General features: G+C 40.4%; 1 protein-coding gene across 1 annotated transcript; it reads right to left on the bottom strand.

Annotated features, from left to right (window-relative positions):
• Window positions 1-1,719: 1,719 nt before the first annotated feature.
• slc1a8b (solute carrier family 1 member 8b) lies at window positions 1,720-23,070 on the bottom strand. The gene is made up of 11 exons (XM_041812797.1): window positions 22,903-23,070; window positions 19,121-19,200; window positions 18,592-18,807; window positions 12,553-12,595; window positions 12,209-12,422; window positions 10,511-10,610; window positions 4,439-4,672; window positions 4,138-4,332; window positions 3,913-4,047; window positions 3,671-3,824; window positions 1,720-2,476 (listed from the first exon to the last, which is right to left on the bottom strand). The coding sequence occupies exons 1-11, from the start codon at window positions 23,068-23,070 to the stop codon at window positions 2,330-2,332; spliced, it is 1,686 nt and encodes a 561-aa protein (XP_041668731.1). The 3' UTR covers window positions 1,720-2,329.
• Between the last annotated feature and the right edge of the window lie 60 nt (window positions 23,071-23,130).

Below are 23,130 nucleotides of genomic sequence, written 5' to 3'. Positions count from 1 at the left end.
TACTGTTCATGATAAAATCATAACAATATTAATCAGTTATAAGGACAAGGCCGCATAAAGAGGTCAAGAGAATAAAGAGGCAGAGGGGGTAAGAGCTCTGAAAATAAATGGGAGAAGAGAGGAGATACAGTAGCAATAAGAAGCAGAGAGGAGCAGACATAGAAGCATTAAGGTAAAATTTCAGGAAGCAGAGGGAAATTTAAAGAGAAAACTGATAGAAGGAAGGAAGACGTGGTAAAAGACTTTAAAAGACATTAGACGGCATCACATAAAAGCAAGTCTATAAAAATGAGTTTTAAGAAGTGATTTAAAAGATGTCACTGATTCTGCATGCCTTATCTCCTCGGGCAGGTCGTTCCAAAGTCGAGGCGCCCTGACAGAGAAGGCCCTGTCACCTTTAGTCTTTTGCCTCGATCTTTTTTATGCACTGGGGCACAATAATAGTGGAATAGAAAGAGGCATTCCCTAAACTGTTGCCACAAAGTTGAAAGCATAGCTTTGTCCAAAATGTCTTGGACTGTGCTTAACCACATTTTTGGAAAGTTGAGTTGATTTTCACTAGCCACACACCGGTCTGATTACTGCCAGACCAGTTGAATCAAGAAATCTCTTAAATAGAACTTGTTCGACTAAGTGAAGTAGGCAATTTCAAAAAGCAACTCATGCCATGATCTGAAGAAATTCAAGAACAGATAAGAAACAAAGTCACTGTCATCTATCAGTCTGGAAAAGGTTACAAAACCATTTATAATGCTTTGGGATTCCAGCAAACCATGCTGAGAGCCATTATCCACAAACCGAGAAAACTTGGAACAGTGGTGATCCTTCCCAGGAGTGGCCAGCCTACCAAAATTACTCAAGAGCACATCGATGACTCATGTAGGAGGTCACAAAAGAATCGAGAACATCTAAAGACCAGCAGGCCTTGCTTGACTCTGTTGAGCTCAGTGTTCATGATTCAACAATAAGAAAGAGACTGGGCAAAAATGGCATCATGGGAGAGTTTCAAGGCCAAAATCATTGCTGGCCAAAACAGAACACAAGGGCTGGTCTCACATTTGACAAAAAACCATGATGATCCCCAAGACTTTTGGAGAACTATTCTGTGGACTGACGAGACAAGAGCTGAACTTTTTGGAAGGTGTGCCCCGTTACATCTGGGGTAAAACTAACAGCATTTCATTAAAAGAACATCATACCAACAGTCAGACGTGGTGGTGGTAGTGTGTTGCCCTGGGGCTCCTTGGACTACTTCTTGTAATCAGTGGAAACATGAATTCTGCTCTCTACCAGAAAATCCTGACACAGAATGTCCAGCCATCAGTTCACAACCTCAAGTTCAAGTGCGCTTGAGTCATACAGAAGGACAGTGATCCAAAACACACCATAAAGACCACCTCTGAAAGGCTTAAAGGGATATTTTGGGATTTTAGAAGTTGGGTCGTATGAGGTACTTGGCCCCGAAAAATCCCTGAAATATCCCTTTGAATAAAAGCAGGTTTTAGTTTGGACTAGTCAAAGTCCAAACTTAAAACTGATTGAGATGTTGTTGCAAGACCTTGAACAGGCTGTTCATGCTGGAAACCCCTCCCTCTTCTGATGTAAAGCTATGTTCCTTTGAATGTACTGGAAACATTTTTAAACTATTCCAAATGAATTAAAACCACAAACAAGTGTTTGAGTACAGAAGGTGTTTATTAGAAAACATGGACACAAAATCAAAAGCATAGGTATAAAAACAAAACAGAACACCTAGTAAGGATAATATTGATAATCTCATTCATGTTATTTCAATGTCTAAACATAAATGTGTTGCCTAACAAGGATAAAAGTTCACTTCAAGAAAAAATTGCGTCCCTTCTATAAGTTTCTTCTGCTTTCAAGTCTTTCAACTTCCCAGAAAATCTGAGATCATAGTAAGGCAACTGAAAACACTTAAGCCTAAACCTGCCATCAGACTTCAACAAGAAGTGTCACCATCAACACTGAATGGTAAACACTAATTCAGTACTAGACATTATAATGTCTGCAGGTGTATGTGTGAAACATATTGCATTTCCTCCCAGCTTTTGTCTCAGTCAAATGGAGACACACTACATCAAGTAATGAAGGTTTCTGTTTTCAGCATGGCACAGGGAAATCCATTCAAGCCACTCAATCCTGACACCACAATGTTCTTGATCTTTGGTCTCATTTAGGGCCAAAACCTAACAGGATAACATACTGGATTTTAAAAGCCTGGCATGATGGTCCCTTTGTCCCAATGTGAGGCGAGTCTTGTACATTTAGAAGGCAGTATCATTTGCTGTCATTATAGATTAAAAGAGTCTCAGACTTGACAGAGGTTGTAGCAGGCCACAGGTCTCTCGAGTACACTGTCTCCATCCACCTCGAATACATAATCACAGCGGTGTGTGATCAAAGGAGCATCAGAAAACGCCACACTCTGATTCCCAAAGGAGATTACGGTGTCCCTCTGTAGAAGAAGAAGTAGTAGAGAGTACAGTTAGTTAAGATAGTAGGAGATACACAAGAAATAGAAGAAGCTAACAAACATTGTGTTGTTTTAAAATCACAGTCACAAAGTGGGGTAAATTATAAAGAAATTGACCTGGGAGGTGAATTCATGTATAACTATAATGGCTGATCTAACTGACATGGCAACCACCACCCATGGGCTTCAAAAGTATGCTTCAGAAATCAGTGGGAGTTCATGTTTACTGCAGTTTGTTTCCCTGCCACTAGGTGGGGGAAGAGAAATAGTTTTGCCCACTCAGGGACTTCATGTCACAGGGTTTGATAGCAAAGTGCTGTGGAAACAGTACAAAGAAAAGACCAAATTTAGCCTTGAAAAAGAAGAAAACTGAATTAACTTGGCATGCGTATGATCAATTAAAATTGTTGTTGTTCAGATACGCATTATGGACAAAAGCATTTGGCCACACCTGTTAATTATTGTGTTTCAATCAGACCTGTTGCCACAGGTGTAAAATCAAACACCTAGCCATGTAGTCTACATTTGCAACATCTGTGATAAAAAAAAAAGGGAGCTCAGAGGATGCCACCTTTGCAATAAGATGGTTTGTGAATTTTCACCCCTGCTGAATATTTCTTGGTAAAGTATAAGTGATACTGTTAAAAAGTGGAAGCGTTTTGGAATAACAGCAACTTGGCCATGATGGCGGATGGTGCGTAAAACATAGCTGAAGAGTTCCAAACTTCCACTGGCATTAATATTAAAAAAAAACAAACAAACTGTGAAGCAGGAGCTTCATATAATGAGTTTTCCATGGTCCAGAAGCTGCATGCAAGCCTCACATCACCAAGTCTGATGCAAAGCATCAGATGGAGTTGTGTAAATCACACTGACACTGGACTGTGGAGCAGTGGAAACATGATTTGTGAAGTGATAAATCATGCTTCTCTGTTTGGCAGTCAGATGGGTGAGTCTGGGCCTACTTGCTGCAATGGATGGTTGTATTATTTTTAATGATGCTACCAGCAACCCTTTTCTACTTCTACATCTACCAAAGAGCTCAGAGACTGAAATAGGCCCTTGCCATGAGGATACAAACATTTTTAGAAACTGGAGATGTTCAGAATTGTTATTACAACTCTACTCATACTAAGGGTTATAAATCTTCTCCAATATATGAACAGTCTTCCTCACCCGTTGGGGGCCTCCTCCATTTTCAGCAGCAGTAGTGGTGGCAGTAGTTGTAGAACCGGTTGCTGCTTTCTCAAAGTCCTTCCTACATAAATGAGCCATAATCCCTGCAGCCAAGGCATCACCCAGGACATTAATCATTGTCCTGAACCGATCACTGTGAAGAGGTGGAAATAATTCATAAAACTCCCAAACACAGCTCCCACTATGCAGTTTATTTTGTAAAACGCTTTCATTGGACTTACAGCACCCAATCGATGGCCACAATCAGGGAGATGTCAGCAGGAGGCAACCCCACGGAGGTCAGGACAATCACCATGGTGACAAGACCTGCTTGAGGTATCCCAGCTGCTCCGATGCTTGCAGCTGTTGCTGTAATACTAAAAAGATGGGGAACGGTGTTAGAGATGCAAAAAAAAACTGTTCCCACTGCACAGAGCGTTTCATTGGAGGACAGTTTGAATTTTTACCTGATAGTGACCAGCTGACCAAAGTCCAAGTCATACTCATTAACCTGTGCGATAAAGATGGCCGCCACTGCCTCGTACAGGGCCGTCCCGTCCATGTTGATAGTTGCGCCCACCGGCAGCACAAACCGAGCGATCTGCCGGTCCACTCCACAGTTCTCCAGCAGACACTTCATGGTGATGGGTAGTGTGGCAGAGCTGCAGAGACGACAGGAAATGGTCAGAATAGGAGGCTTCAGCCCAAAACGTGATGAAGAGAGGAGGGACTACCTTACAGTAGTCACGAAACCCAAACTCCTTTTACCTGGATGATGTGGCCAGTGCGATAACAAGAGCCTGAAGCAGCCCTCTGATGAAAGGGAAGGGGTTTTTGCGGGTGAAGAAAAAGAAGAAGAGGGGCAGCAGGATAAGGCCGTGCACAAACAAACCAGACAGGACAGTGATGAAGTACATCCCCAGCTTCTCCCCAAGGTGAGCTGGATCTTGCATGTCCAGGATCTTCCCCGCCACAAGGAACACAATTCCAAAGGGAAAGTACCTGCATGGAGGAGAAGAGGCATTTTTAACATCGGACATGATTAAAATGATCTGTAGCAAGGTTTTGACAAAGTATTATAATGTTTTTGTGCCAGTTCTTAAATCAGGAAATCTTACCACGCCTTTCCCCCCTTAACTCTTCCCTTAAAACACTTATGTGCACAAAGCTGAGCCCATTAAGTGCTCCACGCTTGGTGTTGAAGACCTTGACTGGCCTGACCTCAAACTCATTCAGCAGCATTGGGGTTAATTGGAACGCCGACTGTGAGCCTTATCTAGCCTTGTTGCCGTCAGTGCTTGACCTCACTAATGCTCCTGTGGCTGAATGTACTTTAAGGCTTTAACAGAAACAGATTAATGGCCATGACTTTGGATGGAGGTATCCAAAAAATCTAAAACTGGACTAACACTGTGGTGTTTTTTCAAGCGTCTGAACCATAAGTAAGTCAGCAACAATATTAGTTATTTAATCACTTGTCTGATAGTGAAAAGGGCATTAATAAACAGTTTATAAAGGAGATAGCAGGACTGTTAAATTATACTTTTTAACCAGCAGAGGATGCGGAGGACTGAATATAAGTGTACAGACATGGTGGAAGAAATGGTGCTTATTTTGAGGCTGAAAATACAGCGCATTCAGACCCCTACACTTTTTTTTTTCAATTTTGGAAAAAGCTAAAGGGGCAAAACAATCTATAATTCTGTTCTCATTTTGTCATGATGTGTTACTGAGTGGAGATTAATGAGGAAAAATGATTTTTTTCGACTGGAGTATCAGGCTCTAACATAACAAAACTGAAGAAAGTGAAGGGGGTCTGGAGAACTTAAGACAAACTTAACAAACACTGAAGCAGCATTTAATGAACAATAAAAAAAAGCCAATTTAAACAAAGCATGGATGTGATGGGAAAACAAAATTAAATGACAATATGCAGCCTAGTTTATTTCTTTAGTGGTTCTTTATTGGATGTTTGGAGAGCTGTCTGTGTTTCCAGTCAAATACTCACCAAGTTTCTTTTGTTTTTTTTTCTGACTTTTGTTATTTGTTGAACTAGATAAAGAAAATTGTGGACTCATGCACTGCATGCCTGACACTGTTAAAGTCTGAGGGTTCTTTGCTTAGGCTTTAGGGTGGAGACTGGGCTTACGTTTTTTTCGAAGTGGGAGTGCAGGCGTAAGGAAAACAGACAAGTCAAGACAAACATTGCAAAAGACTGATGAAATATGCAAGTAGCACAGCACATGAAGAATGGCCCCACACTGTCATCAAAAAACTAAAAATCATATATTTTTCATTAGTATGACACGAATGTCATGTCTATAAAAATCAGTAAATAGTTAAAAATCATGTGAAATTGTATAATGAAGATCCCAGCATTATGTATATATCATCAGCTGAGTGTCTTGCCCTCTCTATTCCTGATATTTTTTTGTTTTAAATGGAAATATTTTTTGTTCTGATACCCTTAAAAATATGGACTGGATTTACTTAGGGGCTTTATTCTATTTTAAAATATCTGGTCTTGTCTTATCTTTTTCTCAATACAAATGTTCATTGTGGATGTTGTCTGTTTGTTCTCTTTGTTGTTGGATCATGCTTAGTACTGTTTTGTGTATTTATTTTCCCATTTTTGCCTTTTATTAGTTTTTAAGGTTAGGGCTGACACCAATGGTTGAAATAATTTAGATGACTGTTGAAACTTTATTTTTCCATCACTTCTTTGAGTGTATCACTCCTAAACTACCAACATTTTCTCTTGTGTTTAACCATGAAAGCAGATCAGACTGTATCCAACATGTGACTTTTATTTGATTCAGCAGGTGAGTACACTAGACCCAATCATTAAATTGAGTGGACACAACAGATAAACAACCGCTTCAAATATCTGTTGATACTTCATATTTGCATATTGCTAATGTTTAACAGGGCTGACATCAGCTGGTACCAATGGAAAACAGGCACATCGGCGCACCTCTACTTTAAGTCAACATTTTGTGGACATGCCTGTCCAAGAATAAGCTTCAGTTTACTTAATAAAATTGCACACGGTACTTCTGCTTGTGTTACAAGTTTCATAATTCTTTCTGCTCCATAAATTAAATGACCTGACCTGCACAGGCTTGTTTAAGTGGCATGCATCTACAGTTGACATGAAGTAGTGGATGACCCAGAAGCAGACTCAAACACAGGAGTAGAGTTGAAAAACTTCACTGAAGAAGTTCAAAACAGAACCAAACAAAAATCACTCTCTTGATATCTAATCAAAGTGAAAACTGAGAGGCTAAATAAAACACTAAATCTGTTTGCAATTGTCAAAAACAATAGCTGGTGGTGAACTCCAAGAGAACGAAGACGTTCTGGCAGCAGCATGCTGCCAGCCCTCAGCCTAAGTAACTCCTTGATTGAAGATCTCCATCAGGTGTGCTTCATCAGTGAGATCATTGCAGGCAGGAGTGCAGCCTGCCAGTGAAGTCAGGCTGGGATTGTGACAGTACCCCCTCTACAATGTATTCCACTGGGCGTATCACCAGGCTTCTCTGGGTGTTGACGATGGAAGTCCAAGATGTCCAAGATGTGGCGAAGAGGGGCCCAGGCTCTCCTCAGGACCATAACTCTCCCAGGTACTGGAGACCTCTTCCTCTGCGACATACATGAAGGAGGCGGCGGACTGTGTATGCAGGAGCATCATCGATAATCCGGGGTGGAGGTGGGCAGGGTGTTGAGAGGCACCAGGGGGCTGGAGATCAAGGGCTTAACACGAGAAACGTGGAACACTGGATAGACTTTCATGGAGCTTGGGAGCTTGAGCTGAACCACTACAAGGTTAAGTACCTTGTCCACTTGAAATGGGCCGATGAATCAAGGAGCCAGTTTTTGGGACTCGACCCGCAGTGGAAGATCTTTAGTGGACAACCACACCTTCTGCCCTGGGGTGTAACTGGGTGCCACTGATCTATGGCGGTTGGCAAGTCTTTCATATCTCATACCAGTCTTCAGGAGAGCTGCTCTAGCCTGACGCCATACACGATGACACCGCCTCATATGTGCCTGGATGGAGGGGACATCCAACTCTTGCTCTTGGGAAGGGAACAGGGGTTGCTGATAACCATAGAGACACTGGAAAGGTGACATTCCTGAGGTGGAGCTTTGCAAGGTATTGTGGGCATATTCCATCCATGGAAGGCATGTAGACCAGGCAGATGGGTTTTGGGAGACGAGACACCGTAAGGTTACCTCCATCTCCTGGTTAGCTCTTTCAGCCTGTCCATTGGTCTGTGGGTGGAAACTGGAGGTGAGACATGTGGAGGCTCCAATGGCAGTGCAGAAGGCTTTCCAAACTGAGGAGGTAAACTGGAGACCCCGGTCAGACACTATGTCAGAGGGTAGACCATGGCGTTGAAACACCTCCATCACCATTAAATCTGCAGTGTCTTTGGCAGAGAGAAGTTTAGGGAAAGGAATAAAGTGAGCAGACTTGGAGAATCTGTCAATAACTGTAAGAATTGCTGTGTTACCATTTGACTCGGGCAAACCAGTGACAAAGTCTATAGTGATGTGGGACCACGGCCAGCGGGGTACAGGCAAGGGATGGAGAAGGCCAGGGCTAGGTCTGTTGGACCCCTTGTTTTGTGCACAGACTGTAAAGGCAGTTACAAACTCTCTTATGTCTTGTTCCATGGTTGGCCACCAGAACCTTAGCTTCCTTACTGCTGTATCGAACTGGTTGAGGGGGAGTGGCTGCCATGCCTTGGCTTTGTTCCAAGCGGAGAATTGATAGTGTAGTTGAGATGTCCTTTAACTGGTCCAAGACAGTCTTCAATGTCTGCTCATGATGACCCAAACGCTGTCCCTGGTTGGTGAAAGCTAGCCTGAGAGTGTCATAGTCTGCTGGGTCCATAGTGGCCAGAAGGTACTGACACGAAGTAGTGGAGGACCCAGAAGCAGACTCAAACACAGAAGTAGGGTTGAAAACTTCACTGAAGAAGTTCAAAACAGAACCAAACAAAAATCACTCTCTTGATATCTAATCAAAGTGAGAGGCACACTTTAATGTTTCAGATCATCAAACAAATTTTAATATTAGACAACCTGAGGAAATACAAATGATGATGATGCAGATGATGATTTCATTTATCAATGGAAAAAAGTCATCCAAACCTCTGGACCTATGTGAAAAAATAGCCCACTAACCCTAATAACTGGTTGTGCCGACATCGGTGGCAACAACTGCGAGTAAGCATTTGTGATAGTGGCAATGAGTCTTTCATAATGCTGTGGAGGAATTTTACTCTTCTTTGCAGAATTGTTTTGATTCAGTCACATTGGAGGGTTTTTGAGCATCAAAATCCTGTTTAATGTCATGCCACAGCATCTCAATCTGACTGAGTCCAGACTGTGACTTGGCCACTCCAAAACCTTCATATAATTTTTTTTAACCTTTTAGTGGTGGACCTGCTGGTGTGATTCGGATCATTGTCCTGTTGAATATCCCAAGTGCGCTCAAGATCACATATTGATGGTTTCATCAATTACTGCAAGCTGTCCAGGTCCTGAAGCAAAGCGGCCCCAGACCATCACACTACCACTACTATGTTGGAGGGTTGCTATGATGTTCTTTTGATGCAACGCTGTGTTAGGTTTACCCCAGATGTAACGTGGCGCAAGACTTCCAAAAGTTCAACTCGTCTCGTCAGTCCACAGAATAGTTCTCCAAAAGTCTTGGGGATCATCATGTTTTTGTCAAATGTGAGACCAGCCCTTCTGTTCTTTTTGGTCAGCAATGATTTTGGCCTTGGAACTCTCCCATGATGCCATTTTTCTTATTGTTGAATCATAAAAACTGAGTTCAACAGTCAAGTGAGGCCTGCTGGTCTTTAGATGTTGTTCTCGATTCTTTTGTGACCTCCTACATGAGTCATCGATGCGCTCTTGAATTAATTTTGGTAGGCCGGCCACCAAAGGAGGAAGGATCACCACTGTTCCAAGTTTTCTCCATTTGTGGATAATGGCTCTTAGCCTGGTTTGCTGGAATCCCAAAGCATTATAAATGGTTTTGTAACCTTTTCCAGACTGATAGATGACAGTGACTTTGTTTCTCATCTGTTCTTGAAATTCTTTAGATGGCACCATGATGTGTTGCCGTTTGAGATCTTTGAGCCTACTTGACTTGGTCAGACAATTTTATTTAAGGGATTTCTTGATTCATCAGGTCTAGCAGTAATCAGGTCAGGGTGTGGACTGGGTATTCCAAAAAATGTAGTTAATCATGGTTAATTAATGATTTAAGATGGGGGCAATTACTTTTTTCACATAGGGCCAGGTAGGTTTGGATTACTTTTACCCCTTACTAAGTGAAATCATCAATTAAAAACTACTCATGGGTACACCTGACTGCTGTCAGCCCTTATATTTAATTTTTTTATTTATTCATTTATTAGGAAAAGGTATGGCAAACCCACAAGAACCATTCATCACAATAATAAAAAAAAAACCATTGGCTTAATGAAAAAACACACAATAGCACCCCTTAATCCTATATGATGATTTCTTTAAGAATATAAACAGTATAGAGGCTGACTCATTGCAGCCTCCAGGGAGGAAGGGGTTAACTACATTTCTGTCTGTGCTTCTGGCTTCATTCACAGAAATGTAATCCCACAGTGGACCTATCAGCTCCCTGAGAAGGGCACTCGAGGTGGCAGCGGTGAATCTTCCCTGAGTGTCCGCCAGAGGTTTATTTATAGCTCTAATCTGGCTCTGCTGTGTGTAGTCTGTCTTTTTTTAGCAGTGCGTGTAGGACAGTGTGTGAAGAGTATGTCCAAAGGACTGCAGTCTCACCACATTGCTGCGTTAATGATCTTCATGACGCACTCGTTGATGCACTGACAAACATTGACCAGTGGTGCTCCACGTTCTCCCATCTTCCCCAGCAGCAGACCTGAGGACAGACAGTACATTCACACGTGTTGTTGTCATCCACTAGCTCTACTACCACGGTCTTAAGAGACATGACTAGTTACGACTTTAGGAGTTCTTTATGAAGTGGTGGAAAAGAGGAAAAATATGCTTTCTGTAGAGCAACTTTACAACCTTATTAATCTTTATAGTTAGTTTTCTGCCACTTTGTACATATTTCTTAATTCGTTTTAGTACCAAATCACCCACTTTATGGTATCTGATAGTCACCATAAATATACTTCAACATATCCCTCAAATTAGTTAAATACTTACACTCTAATTATTTCACTACCACAAACCCTCCAGTGACAGATTACTTTTATTCCTACTCAAAGCCCCAAATTAGGGACCATTATAGCTAAACTTACTTTAAGATTTTCAAATTAAACAATATTTTTCAATAGTACATTTTAAAAAATTGATACAATCACTCTGTTAATGATAGAAAACATTTAGAAGGACCAAACCTTTAAAAAAATAGATCTATATTGTAAGAAATGAGCTTGGGAAAAGATAAATCCAGCATTGTTTTAAGCAAAATCCTGTATTCTGTCCAAATTGAACAATACATTGGCAACATTTTGGTACTGAAACATTTCCAATTGATTTCTGCAACTGAGGGAATTTATCTGCAATTTTTAGTTTTTAAAAAAGTGGAAATGACAAAATGTTTGCTGCCTAGATCCTCAATTTTGGTTGCAGCCAAAGTCAAGTTTGACAGCATCTCTTTTGTCCAGCCTTTTTGACCTTGGTAAGACGCCTAGGCACCGCCAGCATTTCTTTCAGGCCCTTGGGACATCCACAGCAGGACCAGGGGCTTGTGGCAACCCTGCTACCCTGTAGGTCAAGCTTGATGGACACATCAACCCCTTACTCCACCCTAAATGTGTGAACTTTATTTTATTATTTTAGTTATTTTCAACAGGTTATATTTCCAGTGCCTCTGGCAATGTGCAAAGACATCCAGAGCCCTACTGGGGTTGTGTCAATCCTCCTTCCCGCCTAACCGTGCCCTCAGCCCAGCCAGCATGTCCATGTGGGCCCCATATAGGTTATATGCAGGCTACAATATGGGTCCCATGTGGGTTTGTCCATGGTGGCCCCACCTGTGACTTGTTTACAACAAGTAGGATCTGCTCTCTAGAGATAGGACCTATATTGGACTCATATGGGCTGATCCACACTTGCAGTTCACATGAGCAATCACAGGTGGGGGCCCCATGGAACCCAATGATGAACCCACATGGGATCCATACAGTAGCCCACATATAACTCGTGTGAGGCCCACATGGACATGCTGGCTGGGAGGTGGGCTTATTTGCTATCACACACCTTACTTTAGTTGACCTACAGATGCCTTTCTTAGCTCTAAATCTGTTGTAGCACCTGTTGTAGGGGCTTATTTGACTTCACAAGGGGAATGAAATAGAGACATGTTGTCCACATTAATATACAGTCAATGGAGGCAACTTATAAAACCTCTATCCAGAGGCTTCAGGAGGTAAGGTAAGGAATATACTTATTTTGATGGTATTTGAGACATTTTATGTGATATAAGGAACTGTATGGTCTGCTTACCCATTGTGGCTGAAAAGATTACAATCCCCAGGACATTCATCCCCTTGCTGGTACTGGGGACGATTTTATACTTGATGTCAGGAGCAGGGGTGATCTCCAGGAAGACTGGGTGGCCAAGCTGAGGGTTGTGATAGTCAGGCATGACGTACACATAGTTGGCCTGAGATTCTTTTACATCAGCATTTTGTACAATGGGAACCAGGTCTGTCCGGTACTGAAATCAGATGAAAGAGAACAACAAATCAGTTATGATCATTATTATTCATACCAACCTTTAATTACTGAGAAACATTGTACAATCCATTAATACCGCGAGCACATGTTTACTTCTTTTTTGGACTTGCCTGCTGAAAAGTGGCTTCAATTAGGTTTGATGGGATCATGTTCCTGTAAGAGACAAAATAATGACAGCTTTGTTAGATTATTTCTGTAGTGTCTCTATTGTATAAACTGGAAAAAAACATTTAATTTAATATTTCTCTTGTGTTCTGGCACCAGGAACAGCTGTGTTTTATTTTGTAGGGGCCATTAGGGCACTTATAGTAAGGTAGATAGTATTACAATGCCCCTTCTGGAATTTGCATATACGAAGCCTGGGTCTGTTGAAGGTGGCTGTAAAGAACTTAAACTTGTGGGTATGAAGCTAGCGCTATCCAGTCTCCCTGCAACTGTGAGACCAACTGGAATAAACATTAGTGTGGGGAGGCTCCCACTTGACATCACCAGTGATGTCCTGGGTCTCGCTACCTAGCAGCCTACACAGTTGACTTGTGGGGGCAATGAAAAGAGCACAGTGAGGTTTAGGAGTCTCCTCACTGAATGCTTATCCCTTCATATATCCCCTAAATATCTTGTCTTTAATCTAAATACAGAGATAGAAATGCAAATATATTCATATATAGTCTGTTGCTGCTGTTCTCTGCAAGTATGTGATGCAACTGAGAGCAATCTTAGTCAACCGAGGATGAAATATTCCTCCCACACGGTTAGAGTTTACAGAATTCTGAACAGCAATAAAAGGGATTAGTATATATACATAATATGGAGAAAGGTATTTGGCCACACCTGTTAACTACTGAATTTGGGGGTTCCAGTCAGTACCATTGCCACTGGTGTATACAATCAAGCACCTAGCCATGCAGTCTCCATTTACAAACATTTCTGATACAAAACAGATCATTCTGAGGAGCTCAGTGACTTCAAGTGTGGAACTGTGATCAATGCTGCCTATGCAATGAGACGGTTCATGAATTTTCATTTCTGCTGGATATATGATGTTAGAAAGTGGAAGCATTAAGGAACAACAGCAGCCCAATAAAAATCACAGAGCTGGGTCAAAGACTGCTAAGGCCCATGGTGCATTAGCAGTGATTTTGCTCAAGGCACACCTATGACCAAGCCAAAATCTCAAGGCACATGTACATATCCATGCAAAATCACTTCTTTAACTTTCCAAACTTATTGTACCAGTTATTAGTTCATTAATGTGAGCACAAAAACTGTGCACAGCAGCTTCATGGAACAGGTTTTCATGGCTGAGGAGCTGCATGCCTCACATCACCAAGTTCAATGCCAGGCGTCAGATGAAGTGGTGCAAAGCACTCTGACACTGGACTGTGGAGCAGTGGAAACAGGTTCTGTAGAGTGACAAATTACACCTCTCTGTTTGGCAGTCAGATTGGTGAGTCTGGTTTTGGCGGATGCCCGGAGAATGTTACCTGCCAGACTGCATGGTGCCAACTGTGAAGCTTGTTGGAGGAGTGATAATGATATGGGGCTAGTTTCAGGGTTTGGACTAGGCCCCTTAACTCCAGTGAGGGCCAATCTTAATGCTTCAGCATACCAAGACATTTTTGACAATGCTATACTTCCAACTTTGTAACAACAGTTTGGGAAAGGCCCTTTTCTTATCCAGCATGACTGTGCTCCAGCGCACAAAGCAAGGACCATAAAGACATGGTTAGATGAGTTTGGTCTGGAAGAACTTGACTAGCCTGAACAGAGCACCTTTGTGATGAACTGGAATGGAGATTGCGAGCCTGACCTCATAAATGCTCTACAGAATGAATGGGCATAAATTCCCTCTGACACACTGCAAAATCTTGTGGAAAGCCTTCAAAGAAGTGGGAGGCTGTTATAGCTGTAAAAGGGGGGCCAACTTCATATTCCACATGTATTTGAACACAGTGTTATTACACTGTCATGGCCAGGTGGCCAAATACTTTGGTCCAGACAGTGTATGTTCAGATTTCCATTGATGAAGTTTGTATACAGTAAAAGCAACTAAATGAATTAAAAAATAATCAGCTCTGTCGCCAACATGAAGTCATCATGAGGAAAAGGATTTCACAAAGTATTGAGAAAGTAATTAACACAACTCTGTCATGCTGGCTGAAGTCCTGATGAGTGTTATGTAATATGATCCAAAGCACCAAAACAGCTTCAGGGTTTACGCTGACCTGTAATTATCTTCCTCTATGTTGTTTTTTTTAATGGTAGGACTTGCGCTTTAAACTTAATCTTACAAAGCTTATAAATGAATAATGATGTTAACTTATTGGAGATATGCCAAGATGCAAGAGTCTAATTTTTTTCTCTGAGAAATCCATGTCTTGCAGTAAAAATAAATGCATGTATGGATTGTGAGGGCAACTGATTAAGACAGATACAGTATTTGAATATTTGGATATTTTTTAATTGATAATTTATTTGATTAAATATGCAACAGAAGAATAATCAATTACTTCCTCTTAGTATATAAGTTGTTAGACGTCATAGAGGAACGAAACATTCCCATGACATCAAATTCAAGGCCATTCAAGGCCTCATTCATAGGCGCTGTAAATACAGCATACGTCAGCGACACTAAAGCCGTGCAGAAAGCTTGTCAAACACGTAAGAGGACTGAAATGTACACCTGACCTTTGGCTTACAGCAGCAAACACAGTGATCCCAGCACACTACAATAATCAGGTTTAAGTGGCAGGTATTAGTGTATCTCTGACATGAATGGCCCCGTGCAGAGAGCCAGAGCTTACACTCTAGACCACAGACCATGTCGAACGAGCACATCTGACAGGACCTTCTAAGAAAGTGAGGCTTAACAGATCACAATTAAGTGTCTCCCTATTCTTAGCCGACCTGCTGCGTAGAAATGACTCTGCAAGTATCCAACAAGCACTTTTTTACATCTCTTCAGGGATTTTAGGTGGAAACTGTTCCCCCTGCAAGAAAAAATACTCAAATGTTTCAGAATTCTTTTTTGTTAAAAAATCATTCATAAAAATCTGCAGCTACTTCCTGTTTTACCATGAATTTACACCTCATCAATAGTTAAGGAAATCACATAATACCAAGAGCTTTAGTTTCAAAGGATTTCATGATATTCTTATTACTTTTGAATGTTATTGTTTCAGCCGCCTCCATCGAACTGATCCCTTGAGACTATGTGATTACAGAGCTCCCTGTCTGAGGCGCAGGGGTCACAAGGACTGGATTTGGTTTAATTGGTCTGTATAAGGTCTACAGTGTTTCTTTCCCAACAAATCCTAAAACAACTCTAGACATACAAAGTACAGAATCCCCCAAAAGTCTATATCAGAAGAAACTCTCTCCATGATTTAGAGGAGGGAAGACAGAAATACTTATCCAGTTTTAAGATGTTTTTTTTTTTGTTTTCTAACTGCCTTTGGTTCAGTCAGGAAAAAGCAAAAACACCATATGTTTAACCCTAAAATCCTGGTTAAGGCTTTCATGAAAAACTTGTTGCAACTTCCTTCAAGCTGATTTTTATACACTGAAGAGAGAGACCGAATTGTTTGAAAGGAGCCTGCTGGGTATTTCCCCTGCCAGTGATAACAATATCAGTTTCACAGGGTCTGCTCAGTATACATTATTTTTTTGTATTTGTGGAAATTAAGCAAGAAAACGAAGAAGAAAATGAAGAAAAATCATGGCCTTGCATGAGAAGAAGCTTGGTATGGGGACATTCTGCCCTTACAAAGAGAGTGGGTTATCCCCTGCCATCGTTTTTGGCAGAATTATCTGAAGTTCTGCCCCTTCTCGATTTTAATTGGTCACGAGAGGAGAAGTGTTTGGGAAGGGCAGAACTTCTAAAAAATTCTCAGAAGGTGATTGGCCCAACATTCTGTCTGTCACATTCATTACAACCAATCCGAGCGACAGGTCAAAATGAGTTAGTAAGCATGTGCAGCTCCAGTATTAACCTGAGCTCAGCACATGCTGTCACAGGTTGCTTACAGGGGGGTTGTTGTTGAATAAACTGCTGAGGCTGGTTGGTAGTACAGAAACATCTCTGACAAGATAAGCTGTCAGTGTTTGATGGCTGTGTGCTGTTGTTTTAATAAAGAAATGTGGCCCAGTTCTGACAAAACTGCAGCTTTGGGTTGTTTGCAATCATGTGATCCAGAATGTCCATTGGAGGTCAGGAAGTGGGGGACAGCCATTAGGAATGAATGGGAATGGGAACAGCAATTACATCAGAAAATTTCTACATACATTGAGTATGATCCTTACACTTTACAAAAAAGTGATTTTTACCACAGTTAATTTAACTAGCATGGAGGCAATCAAGAACACAAATTTTCAGTCTTGCAGACCTCCAAGCGTCTGGTGTCATCTAGCCAGATGACGGGAGACAGGAGTCCAGAGGAGGAGAAAATCCTCATGTTGTTGCACACATGCTTTTAATTAAAATGGTGATATACTATTAACAGAGACATTGTGGGGTAAGCGGCTGAGTGATGATGAGCCATTCATAATGCCTGTGATATGAAACAGTTCTTTTATGTTAGCCGCAGTAGCTAGCTCCTGTTTGAGTGCTAGTTTTCTTTCCTCAATCCTTTGTTGTCATTTAATCCACTTTAAAGAGCCAAACCGGTACCAAATGAAGTGTTTGGGAGCACACTACCCAGCTCGACTGAGATGAGCCAAATGATCTAGATTTCCTAATGAGACGGATTTCCTATCACAACGAGCCAGACTGAAGGTTGGAAAGATGGACATCAGCTGAGAAAACATAGTTTAATGTGATAAATTGTATTGAACCAAACAGTGCTGTGTGACACCACTCATCTCCTGCTGTTTCTCTCAGCTTTCAAACTTTTTTTTACCATTTTATCTGAAAATGTCACTATTTTTGAGATAAAAAAGTAGCTTTAAAATTAGTTGGTTTATGTTTTTTGGTAGTTTTAATCTATGTAGAAATCACTTTTTGCCCCCCCAAAGGGAGGTCACTGCTTCTGTGTTACATAATCTGCAAAGAACCTATAGTATAGCTACATTTGAGCTAATCACTACATTGGCTTACATTACAACTAATCTCCAACTGTAACTATCACAGCAGGTTGAAGCAAGTCGGGAGAAGAGCGAGAACATCCTTTTGTCATGAAAAGCTTTCAGTGCTGTTCTTTGCTTTTTATTTAAAGAGGTAGTGAACACCTCTAACTGACTTTACCATTCAAAGACCACTCCCATCCTCTCCTGCACCTGCACTGCTTCGGCTCTGAGAGCTCCGGCTTTAGTAACGTCGGTGCTGGAGCAAACGTGACTTTCTGTCACTTTTGAAATCTCGAAGTGGGCGGAGTTGGCTCTGAGCTGGGGGTTCACTTACACTTTAATAAATGTGGTCCACTTCTGCTAAAAATCCTGCTACACTGTAGCTACATCTGAGCTAATTGCTACACTGGCTGCAGTCATTGCAACCGGCTTCCAGGACAAGTAAACCCCACTCATAGCTACTGCCTTGCACAGCAACTGTATATAATAATGGCTTTGCTAGATGGATTTGCCTGATGACAGACATGGAGTCTGGCTGATCCATCTGCTTTGCAAGGTTAGAGCTGTCTTGTCTTTTTCAGCATCCTTTGTAACAACACTAGTCATAGACTCTGAGAACTAAAGGTCACCACTCGCAGGTAAACATGGTCATTATTTAAACCGTAACAACTGTTAGGAAGCTCTGACAGAAGTAGAGTTTGATGAGTCAGCCAAATATTTGTACTGGTTGCTGGGCCAACTGTGATCTTACAGCAACCAAACTTCTCAATTGGAATGGAAGCAAACTGAGACCACTTTTTCCAGGTGATCTCAGCTCGCTTGTTTTGTTCCAAAACAGAATTGTTTGTCATGAAAAGCCTGAAAAATAGAGAATGAATCTTAAGAACAATCCCCCAAGATGATGACATAGCCATAAGCATACTAAATGTTAGTGTTAAGCTAACATTATTCTGAGAAGAATTATTCTGAATCATGTTAAAGGTCTAGTAGAACCAAATACAGCTGGTAGGGATGCACAATAATGTAAATGTTTAAGTGATTGCTTTTTAAACAGTGTTACAGCCTCTGTGTCTGTTCGTACTAACCTGATGAGATCAAGAAGGGCATCAGCGGAGGTCATAACCGGCCCTGAGTGGGCATGGTGGTTGTCCTTATCTGAGCCCGTCCCAGGGTGCATGATGAGCACCAGCACGATGCCAACGATGACAGCGATAAAGGTTGTCCAGAGGTAGTAGGTGATGGTCAGGACTCCCAGCCGACCACTTGCCTTTGTGTCCATGGATGATAGGCCCGACATAAGACTAGATGGAAAACAAAAACAAACAGGAAGTGTCTGAATAGTTTAAAATTAACTAAGTTTTTAAATAATCAATCAGAGAACTGGATAATTAAGTTCCATTGTACCTTAGACAGTTACAAACAAGTTCCTAGATACTCTATTCCTATTCCAAAATAAAAGTCAGTCAGTGCAAATGTATCATACTGTACAGTAGATTAAGCGGTTCAAAAAACATCTGGACAGTTACTCTGTATTTACTATGTTGACAGTGACACTAAAATGATGATCCAGTTCTTATTCTTTTTAATTTGGGTTATTTAATTATCAACATTTACCTGGAGGTGATGAGAGGCAGAATTAGCATCTTTAACATCCTCATCAGCAATTCTCCTGGGAAGGAGAAGTAAATCTTTGCCTGTAGAGAGAAACAAATTAATTCACTTACTGTCCAGAACTTCCTGTACTTTCCTTTAAAACCTGTATTTGCTATGATGAGACAACAACTTTTACAACAATAAAAGTTAAGCTTTTCATTGGCTTTGAAAATTGTAGGAAATATCTGAGGTAATTTAAGTACTCAGCTCCAACATAAAGAACATAGGAGCAGAAGTGGAAAGTAACTACTTAGATTTACTGTAATTATTGTTATTGTTAGTTGTTTTTGGGGGGTACTTGTACTTTTTTGAGTACATTTTGAAATCAGTACTTAAGTTTCAACCAGAGTAACTGTACTTTTACTTGAGTACAACACTCTTGTACTTTTTCCACCTCTGTTGATTAAATAGTAGCACATAGCAAGAGAATGAGCGGAGTTTCCCAGCATGCCCTTGGGCAGAGGGTTAAGATGTATTTTATATCAGTTTAGTTGTGTTTACATGTTGCCTGTTGAACAGAGATCCCTGCTGGGGATCTTATGGTAATGCTTCTGATGAACTGTGGTTTTTAATTTGCACACATTTGCACAATTAGTGAAGTTATCCACTGAGTTAGAGTTCACACCTGTGACTTAAGGTTGGATGGTGCAAATTATTCATCAGTGTACCTTGCCTTGCAATGAGGTAGACTCTCTGCTTTGTTCTTGCAAGGGGTCATATTGTAAAATATTCCACACATACAAATTTGTAGTTTAACTTCATGTGGACCAATAAAATCACTTTAAAGTGTTAGATTTGACTCTATATGAATTAAATTAACACTGTCAGTTTTGCTGGGTTGGAGATCTATATCCTGTTGTTCTTGTCAGTATGGAAAAATCATCTTTTACTGTAAAATTCCTTAGTAGCTACTGAGAACTTACAGTAAACTTTAAATTAAATAAGGTTTTACTTTTACTTAAGTCAATTTAAACCAAAGTAGCTGTACTTTACTTGAATACAATAGTCATGTACTTTTTCCACTTCTGCACAGGAGTAATGTTAAAATAATGTTTAAATTTAATATAGACAGTTCAATACAAAAAACTAGAGAATGTAGCTTTAAGTGTGCCATAATCTTATTTATGTGCTTTTGTTTAGGTATGCACACCACATTTGATTTTTGCCGATATCCGTTATGCCCATATTTACAAGTTAATTTTAGCCAAAACCGATATTGATATTTAAGTGTAGTTCAGACCTAAAACTTCAGTCCTTAAAACACACGGATAAAAGTTTAAGGACGAGCAAATTAACACATTTCAAGCCTTAAAACACACTCTAAGGTCTAAAGAATGATGATGACTAAAGAAAAAGATAGATATCTGGTCCAGCCCAAAAGCTCCACTAACTTATTTGTTTTTAAAGCCAATATTTACTGCTGATATATGCAGTTTATAGCAAGAATAGCAGCTGTAAATATCAGCAGCAATTTTTGTATCTACTGACACTGATATTTGACTTTTAAAGCTAATATATGCCCATACAGATATCATGCTAAATATATCATGCATCCCTACTTTTGTTTTATTTACTTGCAGTGAATATATTTTACTGTGTTTTATGAACGTCACCGCTATTTTAATTTAATGTGCATTAATTTGTTCGTAAATGTTTTATTCAAAGAAAGTAGATTGTCCACTGCTCACCTTATCAATTATAGTTTGCTGGTCCTGATTTTAGTTTTTTACATTTTACTAAATGAGTCACTGATGAATAAAACAGGCCCAAATTATCATTTAATGTTGGTGCTGAAGATGAAATTAATGTTTTTTTCAATATTAATACTAAATAGTTTTTAACTGCTTAAGAGCTAGCCTTTTAAGACATTTTCTTTACAACAGTGTCTAGTCATCCTAAACTTTTGTGTATTTTAGTTTTAACCATGACCCTTATGTTATCCATATGACATATATCCTTCAAAATACTTTAGACACTACAAACCTAGGCAAAAACTTCATGAGGATTTAACAGCTTGTCATGATTTTTTTCTTTTCTCTGCAGATGCTGCTGCTGTCTGGTTATTTGGTTGCTGGGAGCATACAGGGTAATAGAGCACACAAGGTGCTAATCAGTGATTCTGTCTCCGCTAAAAGACATAATGGGCTTGATCAATTAAGAGCATCTAACATCACGTGAACTCCATGTCCGGATGACTTTGAGCCTTCTGGCATACATTTGTGGAAAAACAAAAGGTGTTGCTGAATACTAAGAAAACTTTATGAGAGAACCTGTTGATGAAATGATAACAAGCGGTCTTTTAATCTTTAAAGACGCAAGAACTGAGTTTTGGCCCAGCTTGCTGAGAGGAACTGTAAATGGACACTGATAGCCCTATAGTTCAGTACAACTCACTACAGAGGGAAACCTCACGAGCCATTATGTAAGTAGATTTCATTTAGGGTGGCAAAGTACAAAAAAAAAAACCCAAAAAAACATTAATTCAATAACAGTGAACAAAAACAAATTGATTTAGACCATTTGACTGGTTACATTTAGGCTAAGAGAGGGTGACTCGGGGAGGTCAAGGGTCAAAGTGGTGGGGTCCAAACCAATCAGAGGCAGAGTTTGGGAAGGACTCAAGTTCGCCATTAGAGGAGAAAAACAGTCTGACACATCCCAGACAAGATTGTCTCAGTTCATGTTCCTTTGGAAAGGGTTTTATAACCTTGTGAAGTTCCTATAGGGTGCTGCCGTAATGAGTGCCAAAACCCTGAAAGTAGTAAACATTTCAGCACTTCTGGTTCCTGGCTTAAGAGATTATCCTTTGTTTTCCATGACATAAACTACATCTGAAAGTGCCCACTTATGAATGTCAAAGCTTTTTCACATCCCAAGAAAGGAAGTGATTAAACGTCATCACAAAGTATATGTTAACTCATCTATTAGTCTACCTCTAACCCAGTGTATTTTCTGCTAAAACTACTCTAACTCAAACTTAACAGTTTGTAGGCAACACTAAGAAGAAAATCTTTTAAAGCGGTGAGTGGAATGAAAGTTTAAAGCTTAGAGGTGGTAATGTTGAAGACAGTTGACCAAAGACTATTTCCTTTAGAGACTAGCATAAGCTTTCTACCTTTGCTGACTACAATTACACTTTGAAAATTGCAAAAGTATTTATGATCAAATTTTGCAGAGGTTATATCCATTTTCAGCAATAATCCAAAAGACTTCAGAATAAAACAGCATTTCACCCATAGATGAAACTTGCCACCCAGGTATATTCACAGTTGCCCAAGTATATTTGCCAACCCACCTGTACCATCTTTTACTCCAGCATTACAAAGTTGAAAGTTTCAATACACTACTTTATCAATCTCATCATCAATAAAGTCTATTCTATGCAGTTTACCTGCTATGATAACGGAATATCAAGTGCAACATTTCAAATGCTGAGTGATGTTATTTTACCATTTGTTCTCAAGTGTACCATCTCCAAATCTGTTTGATACAGACCCCATAGCAGCAATACTTTACCTACAGCTGCTTAAACTTGTCCCATATCATACAACTTGCCAAATTGCCTGACCAGAATTGTTCTGAATGAAAATCTGGTTCTTTCTTCCCATCCAAAATGTACAGTTTATAAACTTGAAATGTGAACTTCCTACCACATAGCAGCAAGGTTATGTAATAGCTGAGTCATGGATCTAAAGCCTGTCACACTAGCTCTTCTTCAATTCTATCTACCCATTTATTCATACCTGTGTGGAAAGGTTGAGAGACCTGAGGAGAAATCCTAGAACACATCCAGTCACTACAGCGATGACCGACAATGTTAGCAGGCCGTTCCTCCTGCAGTAGTCCTTCACATACTCCCGGATTTTAATCGACACCATACTGTAAAACACCTTCTTCACCCCCTCCATCATTTTTCAGGCTTGGTCCGTACCCCGACAGACCCCCCCACCCCCCTAAATGAAAACAGAAAT

The sequence above is a fragment of the Cheilinus undulatus genome, linkage group 18 (genome assembly GCF_018320785.1).
Source record: "Cheilinus undulatus linkage group 18, ASM1832078v1, whole genome shotgun sequence".
In the NCBI taxonomy this organism is placed as follows: domain Eukaryota; kingdom Metazoa; phylum Chordata; class Actinopteri; order Labriformes; family Labridae; genus Cheilinus; species Cheilinus undulatus.
Note: the sequence above shows the minus strand (reverse complement) of the source record. Positions and strands in the feature narration are given on the sequence as shown.

Excerpts from the sequence above, each read along its gene's own strand:
- slc1a8b (XM_041812797.1), bottom strand. The coding sequence starts at position 23,070 with ATGATGGAGGGGGTGAAGAAGGTGTTTTACAGTATGGTGTCGATTAAA. Across the intron at positions 10,611-12,208 it reads AATCTTTTCAGCCACAATGG|GTCTGCTGCTGGGGAAGATG; the intron begins GTAAGCAGACCA and ends GTCTGTCCTCAG. Across the intron at positions 3,825-3,912 it reads GTGGCCATCGATTGGGTGCT|TGATCGGTTCAGGACAATGA; the intron begins GTAAGTCCAATG and ends ACCTCTTCACAG.